General features: G+C 41.4%; 1 protein-coding gene and 1 long non-coding RNA gene across 2 annotated transcripts; both read right to left on the minus strand.

Moving 5' to 3' along the window:
- On the minus strand, positions 1 to 1,568 carry LOC116223459. Its single transcript, XR_004165103.2, has 2 exons — positions 1,208 to 1,568; positions 1 to 681 (listed from the first exon to the last, which is right to left on the minus strand). It is a non-coding gene; the product is annotated as an uncharacterized LOC116223459 (long non-coding RNA).
- Positions 1,569 to 7,202: 5,634 nt separating this feature from the next.
- On the minus strand, positions 7,203 to 10,502 carry dio3a (iodothyronine deiodinase 3a). The gene has a single exon (XM_012836741.3). It carries the CDS (start codon positions 8,967 to 8,969, stop codon positions 8,187 to 8,189), a length of 783 nt encoding a protein of 260 aa, XP_012692195.1. The 5' UTR covers positions 8,970 to 10,502; the 3' UTR covers positions 7,203 to 8,186.
- Between the last annotated feature and the right edge of the window lie 1,668 nt (positions 10,503 to 12,170).

The raw sequence follows: 12,170 nt of genomic DNA on the forward strand, positions 1-12,170 counted from the left end.
TTCACTTTTCGCAACGTAAAGTTTTAAAGTTTTATTTGATATTATCTACATAGAAATTATGTTATCTACATTCACTACAGAGGCTTGGCATCGAGACGTGATCAAACTTTTTCAGAAAAGCAACCAGGGTCAGCAGAGTAAACTATGGGCCACACCCTGTGCAGAAGTCTATGTGAGACAGCTCAGAGTTTAGCTGAATAATTGTGTTGAGTAACGCTTGATAAATCCTCGTATGTGTGTCAGTTTTAACCAAAGACAAATGGGCCATGCTCCAATTCCTACCAAAACACCCATCCTTAAATTTTCATCTTCGGTTCCAAAGGGGACAGACAGACAAGTGACCCTGGAAGCTTTAATGTGAATCCTCCATCATAGACCTCCACAGGCTAGCAGCTGTTTTGTCAATGTGAAGATCCCCAACAAAGGCATCATTGAGGCCTTAAAATAAACACTGCATTCACACAGGGGCCTCTCTCTTTCCAGCTTCATGTGGGAGAAAATTTATGAAACCAAAGATAATGAAAAAGATTTTCTTTCTTTCTTTTTTCTTCTCTCCATCTTCTTTGCTCCATCAAGTGCACGCATGACTAGGGACATGTTTTTCTCTTAATGCTTGTTGACCTCCTTGCCGTCACGCCTGCATGCTTAAAAAAAAATATTCTCGATGAGGGCACAGCATTCCTGGAAAACAGAGGAAACGATTAGGGGGTGATGATATAAGCAGAGGCCCACACACCAGGCTGCATCACAAGCACAGCCGACCCATGCCGCACCGCCTTCACGTGGAGCGGGGGGGGGGTCAAAGGGCACAGATGACCTGGGGGGGGTGGGGGCATGCAAAGCTCTTTGATTAAGTAGTGTGTTGGAGAGGAGAGCTGTTGTACCGTGTGGTACTGGGGAGAAGGGCACAATCCGTCCCTGGCCTCAGAGCCTTGGAGATCATCTCACAGGGTGGGCCTGGCCAGGACTAATCTCGGCCAGACCCAAGAAAGACCCATCTGTTTACCGGAGTGATAACACACCAAAGGAGTTCTGAGAATCACTGTAAAATGATGACTGAAGCCTTTGGAATACTGTTTCCGTGAGATCAATGGATTCGATCAGAGCAAGCCTTGAGGGTATTATAGGGAAATACAATAAAATGCGGAACAAACAAATGTCATAACTTGACTGAAAGCGTGAATTACAGGCAGGGATTCCATTTCACCTTACGCAATCCAATCTGGTCCAGGCTGAACTGGGTTGAATCTTTAGCTGGGGTAATTTCATTGGTTCATCAGGGTTTCCAAGGGCAGCCCAGGTCACTTCAGCAAACGAAAATGGCAACAAAGAAAGAAAAAAGTATCACCAGGGACATGAAGACAAATACAAATAAACAAGGACAAAATGACAGTTTTGCTTGCCCAAGACAAGCCTTCAGCATTCCCTGAGAGCTCTCTTTCTGTGTCATCGCTGAGTCCTTGGAGAAGCGCATGTGCAACGGGGTCTGCATTCCACAGACCCTTTGGCAGGGAAAGCCATTGAGGCCACATGAGTTCTGTTGTCCAGCTCCTATTGAACCACCCACACCCACACACACACACACACACACACACCCACACACACACACAATCACATGCACACACATGCATAAACACTCACTCACAAAAACAAACACATACACACACACAATCACATGCTCACACACGCACACACACACACAAACACAAACACAAATTCAAACACACACTAGAAACCACACACACAGATGCAAACACACACACTGTTATGCATGAAGGGGCCGCTTGTGGCTTTCACTTACCAGTGGCTCTCACTTACCAGTGGCTCTCACTAACCAGTGGCTCCAGAGCACAGGGGCAAGCCAGTTTGTTGTAGACGAGGAAGAATGCTGGGTGAGAGGAAGGATGGAGGCATTTGAACAAACACATATTGGTTAATAATGAAAGGGTAATACAGCTCCTTATGAGGGTCAGTTGCACATAGCACTTTGGAGTGGTTCCCAATGGGCTGATCTGAGCCAGGGCAGGTCTAGAGTCAGGTTGATGTCTGTTGTGGGAGGTGTGTGTGTGATGGATGAGGTGAGAAAATAAACACAGTGGTTTCTGTCGTGCTGTAGGGGGAGTTGTGGCGCTGTGGACGTGTGTGAGTGTGTGTGTGTGTGTGTGTGTGTGTGTGTGTATGTGTGTGTGTGTGGGTGTGTGTGTGTGTGTGTGTGTTTAATGTTTGTGTGTCAGATGTTGCTATTTGTATATTCATTTCTGAGTATGTGAGTGTGCATGTGTCCATCTGTGAGTGTATGTGAAAGTGTGTCTGTGGATGTGTGTATGCATTCAGAAAGTTTTCAGACCCTTTCAGGTTTTCCACATTTTGTTATGTTTCAGATTCATGTTAAAATGGATTCAATTAATTTGTATTCAATTTTTTGTATTCATTTTTATTTTATCAATCTACACACAATACTCCACAATGACAATGGTCTGAAGACTTTCCGAGTGCACTGTGTGTTACAGTAAGTATGTGTGTGTGTGTGTGTGTGTGTGTGTGAGAGAGAGAGAGAGAGAGAGAGAGAGAGAGAGAGAGAGAGAGAGGGAGGGAGAGAGAGAGAGAGATTGAGAGAGAGAGAGAGAGATTGAGTGTGACTGTGTATGCATGTGAATAAATGAATAGATCATAAGTGTGTGTATGGCAGTGTGTGCAAGAATGTGTATGTGTGTGTATAAGTACATGTGTGTAAGAGAGTGTGTGCATGTTTGTGTATTTGTGTGGGATAGTGTGTGTGCATGCGTGTGAGAGAGGGAGTGTGTGTGTGTGTGTGTGTGTGTGTGTGTGTGTGTGTGTGTGTGTGTGTGTGTGTCTGTTTGTGTGGAGGCGGTGGGGTGGGGAGAGGGTGATGAGCAGACGAGGTGAGTGGCTGGGTGGCAGGATAAAGCCTGGGTAAAACAGGGCCAGGCGCACTAATCTGAGTGTGCTCCCGGTCTCTGCCGTCACTGCACACACACACACACACACACACACACACACACACACACTCAAAGACACCCACACACACCTACACACACACACACAGACACACAGACCGCCACAGCCACAACCACTGCTGTAACTGTAACCACCACCAACAGCACCCCCACAGCCCAAATCTTAACTGCTGCCATCCCCTCTGCTCTCTCTCTTCTTCCTTATCCATCTTTTCTCCTTCATCATCTCTCTCAAACGCTGTGTGTTCATCTGTCGAGGGCTCTCTTTCTCTTCTTCTCTTTTTCACTCGCCCATCTCTCCTTACACATCCCTCTTTGAATTTGTCTCCCTACCTCCATTTTCTGTCAATTTCTCGTCTGACAACCCTTTGTTGTGTGTGTGTCTCTCTCTGTTCTCTCCTGTTTGTGTTTGTGATTGTGAGATTTGTTTTTAAAACAAAAAATGAATAGACTCCTGGTACTGCCTATAAAAAAATGACGGGGTGCTTTTATCTGTGTGCTGTTTTGGATCCATTCACATTACAGTTTAAAATACATGTTTAAAATGCTCCAAAGACATTTTCTGTGCTTGTATCATTCTGTGTGCCTGTTTGAACCAGGAAATTGGTTGAGCTACGACAGAAAACAAGTTAGTTGAAAATTAAATGTAATATGCATCCGTGTTACAAAAGCAAAGAGGGGTCTGTTCGACTGTACGTCATCCTTGCTGATTACACATTCGGTTCAATTCAATTCCATTCACGGGGATAGCTAAGCTCAGACAATAAGCCGGTGAAAAAAAAAAAAAAAACACTTAAACTCCAGTTTATACAAAGCAATCAGCACACTTTTCAGTTGTAAATCCCCACTAAATAATATTATTTGAACTTAAAAAACACAGCTGAGTTGGCAGTCGCTGCGCAATAGAATGTGCGCTCCCCTTTTGAACTGTGTCAAGCCCTCGGTTTAAACCGTCATCCGAGCGCTATTAAGTTTTTGAGTCCATTCTAATTTGTTGTTCTCAGGGATATGCTGGTTATGAATGCGTCACTGGCCATGACGCCAGAGAGGCAAAGCTTAGTCCTCATGCTAATTCTCCGCTGAGGGCCACGTAATGGGAATAATGTTTTTCAAACACTGAACTCAGGTCCCTGGGCACCGCCTTTGCAAACAATGCAACATGTATTAATTGGATGGATGCAGTAGGGCTCCAGTATCTTCCAGATGGTAAAAAAACAATTGTCAGGACTGATGGCTAGAGATGATGTCTTTTGTAGAAAAGGGAGATTATCCTCTTGGTTCTCAGAAGAGGAATGAAACACATTGTTCAATACAAGTACATTGTTTCAAATGTTTGCTAGACTGAACTCTCCTCGCTGTTTGTCTGTGTGACTAAAGCCTGCACAGATGACAAAAGTAACTAGCTGATTTCTTTTGCATGAACAAGGTCTATTAAAACATAAAAACTTGTAGAAGTTATGCATTCACTACAAGTGCTTAGCCCCCAAAAAGGTAGAATCTGAATCCCTGTTGTTTAAAGTCAAGTGCTGACTTACATTTTATTATCATATGACTCTCTCGTTTCTTTTCTGAGGCTAATTGTCTTCTTGGGGACAGGGACACTTTCATTCATTTGATTATTTGACAAAAGCAAATTCATTTGGCAACTGCTGGAGATGAAATGATCAGCTGGAACATACACGGCATCCTTTCAAGTTGAGGTGCAGTGACAGGCAGAATTTGATTATTTTCTCCAAAAATGTTACCATGGTAACTTCTTGGCCCATTCTATAGGCAATAAGCAGGAAAACATACTGCAGGAAAGCAAAGCTGAAAGCCTTTTCAGTTATCAGAGACATTTAGAGATGACCCCTCTTTTCAGTCTACATTACATTCAGGGAATAATGTAACATAATAAATTCACTAAATCTATTTTCCATTGTGGTAGAATCACATGAATTGGTGGTGTATTTGTCTGATATGAAAAAGTGAACATTTGTGATCCGAGTTACTTTGTTGTGAGTGTGCCAGGACACAGAAAAAGCAGTCAATAGCAAGAAATACAAATCTAACTGAACTTCTCCATCTTCCCAGTCATAATGCCAGTGACTGAAAGGATGGCCAAGACCTTTACATTTCAAAAACCAGTACTTCATATTATTCTTCTTGGCACAAGATTTTAGTTGATAACTGACAAGGTTGAGTTTCTTTGCCTAAGGATATAACAGAAGATGAATATCCAGACTTAGATTTGTAATTCTGTCTCTGTCAGGGATAAGGACACCATTCAGTCGCAACAGAGAGCGAGAGAGCGAAAAAAAGAAAACTGTAACTAAGCAACCGACAGCAGGATGGTATCAGAGGTTGCCAACAAATAAAGAAGTCCCTTGATAATCTCCTTTATACCTAACCCATGGGAAATGTTCTAGACAATGCAGATATCAGAGTTAATCAATCAAAGGATTATCGTGACACTTCAATCTCTATATAGGATCTAATATGTATGTTTGACCAGAATGGGATAGACATACTGTACACAAGGAGTATTACAGAGTGATAAGATGACTACATTTACAGGTTTCTTCACAGTTCTGTGTGGTTGAGTTCATATTAATATTTACTATTTTATCATTTTACTACAGAATATTTTACCCTTTGTTTTATCCGGTTTATGCAGTGCACTATGCATTGCCATGGTGTGAAGAGTTGGAAATGTCTATTTTGCCTTATCTAGAAGATTTGACCATGTCTGGAACATATTGCCCCCTATGTATTGTCAACAAACCACTGTCAGCGTGACATTGAACGCTAGTAACCAAGACAGAAAATGATTATTAGAACAGAAAAGATATCCAAAATAATAAAACAACTAAAGAGTCCTTTATAAAGATGCGCACAGACTTCAAAATGTCAGGTCAAACAAACATATTTGTTCAATAACATTAAACAAAACGAGCATATCATGGAGAAGGCCATCTCTCTTGTGTAGTCCATTTCATTTTTCAAATCTATATAATCTGAGTGAACTGTTTTTGTTCTGCGCTGTTTGGAAGGAGAAAACATTCATGCACATTCAAAAATGTTAAGAGATATCACAAAGTGAAATTATTAGGTGATATTAAGTTATATTAATGTCATCCATATTTAAAGAAACTGGTCTGTCTAACACCCATCAATGTCGAGGTGAATTTTTACAATAGCTCCTCATCAGACTGGTTGTTTCCCTGTATGTGAACAACATATTGAGTATTATCATGTGTTCACAGATCCACTCATCTAGCAGACACATTTGTCCAAAGCAACTTACCTATATTCTGTGTCAGAGTGCATTCTCTGGGAATCGAGGCTATGACCTTAAGATTATGACCAGCGCTGGAGTCGGGGATGCACCTGCACATACTGTACCTCACAAGCTTGATACCAGATTCGAAACTTTTTTCCTCCCCATAGTGTGACACTAAGGAGCCTCTCAGTGTAATGTACAATATGGCGTAAATGAAACCTTATCACACAGAAAACTTCAACGCTTACTTTCACCTGATGTAAGAGAGTTCACCTCCCAGGTGAACATTTAAGGCTTGTTTCTTCCCCCTTTTTGTGGTCGTCAGACTGGTTTCGGAGCTTATAAAACGGTCTGGCAGTGTTACGACTGGGGGGTTAAAAATAGCATCTGGAGATACTCTTTTGTGTGCAGGAAATGGAAGGTAATCAGCACGACTGAAAGGAGAAGGGATGCTGAATAGGTAGCGGGGGCAATCACAGGCTTCGGCAGAGGAGACAGATCAGGAAATGATGGCTATAAATGACTCAACCCAAAACAACATTCAATATTGTGAAAGATGACAAATAATGATGTGTGTATGATGTTTCCTTGATTCATTTAATTTTTTCAACAGATTTTTGTGACCTGTCAGTATGATAGAAAAAGTATCCTCAACAGTTTTCATGTACACTGTACAGCTGAGCACCATATTTGGGCTACAACTAGCAAAGTGAAACAAGCATCAGATTTATGTTATGAATCACAAGTGTTGTTAGATGCGCACACCCCATTTTAATATGCACAGAAGGTGCAGCAGTTTAACAAAACTTGTAAAATGAATACAAGAAACAAAGCCTGCGAAATTAGGAGAGTAATATTCTTGGTCATGGCACATGTTGAGAGGGCCTTACTTGTCTTTTGGAGAAAAAAATAAACATGTTGCTCGTGCCACTCCGTACATTCAGTAATCAGAGAGGATTCTATTCATGGTTCAGTGGACTGACTGCAATTCTTTAATGCATTTTAAAATACTGCCTGTCCCTTTGTAGCCTGAGAATACAGGAAGAGAACCACACACACACACACACACACACACACACACACACACACACACACACACACACTTATTTGACCCTTGAATTGTAATGTTAACAATGTCCCAATGACATGTGTGGGAGGGAGATTTAAAAGTTATCCCTTTTGAAGTTATTTTTGTATTACATGAACGGCTGTGAATCACAAAACACTACTGAAGCAAACACCAACGTGTCAAATGGCATGTTATTCCTCCCAGAGTTAAATGTGCTCGTTAATAGTTCATGCCATGCGAATCACTTACAAAATGTGCCTCTCCTAATATTAATGTTTCCCATATTAAACATTGTTTCCCACAGAAGAACATTTAAATTAGAAGTTTGTTTATTTACAAAATGTGTTCGATAAAAAGGAGGTATCATTTACAAAACATACTGGATAAAAAAGGGCAATGCACACGCACATATGCACCAGTATTAGAACATCAGTATCGATTTTCTGGTGACGCACCTTTTAAAAACCGAACTTCACAACGATACTGGGGTGTATGTGTCATTGAGCATTGAGCAATGAGCAGGAGAATCCCCTCAATCATTCACTCTGTACAAAGCAAAACAGGGAGATGAGGGCATAACAAATGCAGCAACAATATAATTCGAATATACAAATATGCGATTGATAACTAACAAGTAAACAACATAATTGATTAAATACCTAATGAAGATGTTCAGATGCCCAAGAGTAAAATAGACTAACGACCTAGGACACAACTTCTTGTCTTGTGATGATACAGTTTTTCGTCTTCGCAAACAATTTAATTGGGTTGAGTCCTATGATGAAAAACAGGGAACAACACTCGAGGGATTGGAGTGTGTCAATGATAGCAGCCTTGATTCACTTTTCTAAATGCGTCGGGGATACGAAAATTTAAATTAGATATGAATGACGATATTTCTGGAATTTTCAATACTGTGTCTGTACTGATCAAGCCAGTTCCTTAGCTCGGATATTCGGTATCCCTCCGGACCCCTGCCGCCTTGGTACACAACCTTGCTGTCCTGGAGTATGTAAAGTCTATCGAAATACGCTCCATACGCGGCGTTTGACGAATTATCCATACTGTCTGCGACCACAACACAACCCGGCACTTCTTGGTTCATCAACTCTGCCGCTTTCAGTCTGTCCTCAAGACAACGGTGTTGGGGGATTTGGTATGGCGCATCGGAGCTTACCCATCCATCTGACGGATGCGCCTCCTCTATATACACAAGAACAGAGTCTGCTATATCAGCGTATTGGTTTATAACCCGCTGGAACGCCTTCAGGCGTGTCATAAACGGCGGTCAGGTACAACTACCGAAGTTTAGAATAAGTGGTCTCTTGCCTTTCGCATAGTCAAGAATCCGGCTTGATTTTCGGTCTCTAAGCTGCACAACTTCGGTGTTCGGCGCTTCATGTCCCAGGTGCGCCGATTTAAAGAAGTCCAGTTTGTGACCGTGCCAGACCGCTTTCAGTGACCCCAGGCTGAACATCCGATTGGAATCAGAGATACACAGAGGGGGATCATCCGCGCTCCCCTCATTCTCGCGCATTTTGAACACTATTTTCCTTACGCACAGAAAATCGAGGAACCAGAGCATGATCGCAGCCACCAGGAAGCGAGGCAGTAGAATAAGACAGATGACTGCATTTTTAAGTGCTCTGATGGTTTTCATGCCGAACGGGGGTGGCGCGACCACCGTGCTTTGGCCTTGCTACAGGAGACTTGGGTGGCTGTGCGTTCTCATCCGTTCTGATCCTCTGCACTTGAGTTCTTGACTGTACACAAGTTCCCCTTTTATAGGACTGGGGTGAGGATTTGAATGAAACACACTCCGCCTCCAAACTTGACCGACTCCTAACATGGTGGAGATTACCTCCCATTAACTTGTGGTGGTGATGTAAGGGATAGGGAGATGGAACCTAACTAGAACATAAAGATACACTTACGATAAATGAACAGAAAAACACTTGGTCGTTTTGAGCTCAACAGAATACGTTCATTAGTAGCCTATCTACCACCAGGGGAAATCTTACCTGTTGAGCCTATAGGCTATCTACGCCACTGATACCTAATTGAACTGGTTATATCTCAAGTTAACTAATTTCTCACTGAATTGAAATTGAATTAATAAATTCAAACTTCATGAATAACGGAGATACATAACATATTCAGAACGTAGAGGTTATTGTAAAACGACCTTGTATCTTATTAATACACCAAATAACCCAATATGTTCAGCCCCACACAGCTGTTATCGCACAAAATAACTGTGCAGTCAGAATTAACTACATGCCGAAATATAGGCTTCTGGTTGCACCTTAGTGACACTCTCTATACAAAATAAGCGTGAGCACCAACAACTAGCATTGAACATCATAGAGATATCCTGATTTATGTTCATGTTTATGACACAGGCCCAGAGTTCTGGTTGTTCTGCTTTGCAATGCCCTGCTCTGTTGCTGTCTGTTGGAGCAGGTGCTTTATTTTCACCAAGCGCACGGGAAATCACTAGACGGCGCTGGTGATTGCCACAAGAACATGCAGACTATTCTGAGGGGTGCAGAGAACACTTACAGCAGAATGTATTCGCTAAGCCTAATAGCGACTAAACACTAATGAAGAGAATAATTATTTGGAAGTTTGAATTAGAAACTTAGAACTTACCCAAACAGTGATGTAAAATTAGGAAACACAAAGAGTCGAGATTCGTTTTCGTTGGAGAATTACACATACACTCAATAATTAGTGATGATCAATTCAAACTCCTTTACGGACGAGGATATTTCACAGTAATATTTTCTTTTAAAATACGGTAATATTACCAGTGTAGCAACATTTTATCCAAATGTTTTATGAACACAGTTGACAAACAAACTAAATGTGACCAAAAGCCCGTTTAAGGTCCAAATTACGCGCGGGAAGTAAGAGATACAAAATGGGTAAGTAGTCTTTCAGTTCTTCCAGTGCAGATCGTTTTTAACGGTGCGTCTGATGTCCTTGATGATAAATAGGTAGCCTACCAAAAACGTCGAAGATCTCTGAATAGCGCTGTTTTTCAGTGTGGACAGGTTAGTGTGTCATGCAACTGTGAGAGACAAGAATAAGACAATGCGTCGGATCAGCTGAAGGAATGTGACAAACATTAATACGGAGCCACACATTTAGAATTTGCGACTATCCACATTACTGAACCTGTTTACAGAATTACAACAGGGAGTGGAATTTAATGCTGTGGCGATCTAGGTTTCTTAGAGGGATTTTACAGCAGCGTTGCTTGTTTTGATAGGAAGCCTTTTATTTTGAAGCTCGCTAATAGGGTATTACACGTGGGGGGTATTCTCAAGCAATGGGTGGACATGAGGGCACGGCATACGTTACAATAACGACCGCATTGACGGTGGACAACTAACATTAAACTAATACAGAAATGAATCGATACAACACACAAATTACAGGATGGATGTTACACAAACACTTCTACTAGACACAAGAAGAATGCATAACTTACACAATAATAACCTACTCAACTGCAGTCTTTCACCTGAGGAAACCCCGAGCACGCTACAGTTCTTGTTCGCTTCAATGAATTCATTAATTAAGTAAGGTTGTCTTAACGTTGTCTTAAAATCAGCTTCTTTTAAAAGGGACTGATTTAATTGGACTGTGACCTCGGTTTCTACAAAAACAAAAGCACTAGCTGGTGAGGGGGTAGCTAAGGACTGCTAAAATGTATGGACTTGATGATTTGAAAATAAATCGCAGTTCAATGACAATATAAGTACAGGTCATTAAACGTTTTCTCATAAAGACTAAATACATTAACACAACCACGTTAGTATTGCTGCCAAATAACCTGAATTTAGAAATCTAAAATTGGTGCTTAAGGCATTCAGAGAAGGAACTACTAAGGCCTGGTCAGAGGTGCCTTACTCATTATAGCTTGTGATTTCTGAGGACATAGATAATTGTCGAAATTCTAGTGGAATTGCCCTTTAAAAAGAGAGAGTGTGTGTGTGTGTGTGTGTGTGTGTGATGATGATATATGGAATGTAATAAAAAAAAAGAGTGAAACTGTTCAACCTTGAGTATTACTTTGAGAAAACTGAAGATTAAATCACCTCCTATGACACACTGAGGCCTGTAATCTCCAATCACATTTTGATAACCTAATCAATGCTGACAATGTCAAAGTGCTTCTCCATATCCCCACTCTTCAACACACTGCTTACCAGGTGTAAACTGCAGCCCTCTGTATGCAGACCTGTAGAGAAATGTATACAGTAAAAAGTGGTGGTGATAGTAAACACTAATACGTCAATGTATTCAGGGCTGCTGCTGGCCATTAAGGTGCCATAGGTGGAGTTGCTTTGTGGTGCCCCCCACCCCCAACATTAAACATTATAGTACTTATAATATTTCTTAATAATAATGTGAAACAACAAAAGTAAATACATATATGAGACCTACACCTTACAGGCTCTGGATATTCTCTTTTTTATTCTCTTGAAATTGCAAATAACATATTTAGCTCTGTATCTGTATCTATGTTTAATATTCAATTAAAAAGACATGTAGCCAACCTGATGCACTATGATGGTGTAATAATTAATGGTGTATTGTCACTAAGTTTTTTTGGTTTAGGCTACGACAAAGGCATGGTGCCACCAACCCAAGGTAAGACTTTTGACCAATTGAAGAATACCTGGTGGCCCAAGGTGTGAAATGCAAATGTTCCTTTGCGAGCACCCCACAGGGGATTAATCACCATGGCAACTATTATCTCTAGGCAGGCCCCCAAACCTGGTGCATATCCAGGAGGATCTGGGACTGTGTAAGAGGGCAGCACACTCCCAGATACATCCAATTATCTGTG

The sequence above is a fragment of the Clupea harengus genome, chromosome 14 (assembly GCF_900700415.2).
Source record: "Clupea harengus chromosome 14, Ch_v2.0.2, whole genome shotgun sequence".
In the NCBI taxonomy this organism is placed as follows: domain Eukaryota; kingdom Metazoa; phylum Chordata; class Actinopteri; order Clupeiformes; family Clupeidae; genus Clupea; species Clupea harengus.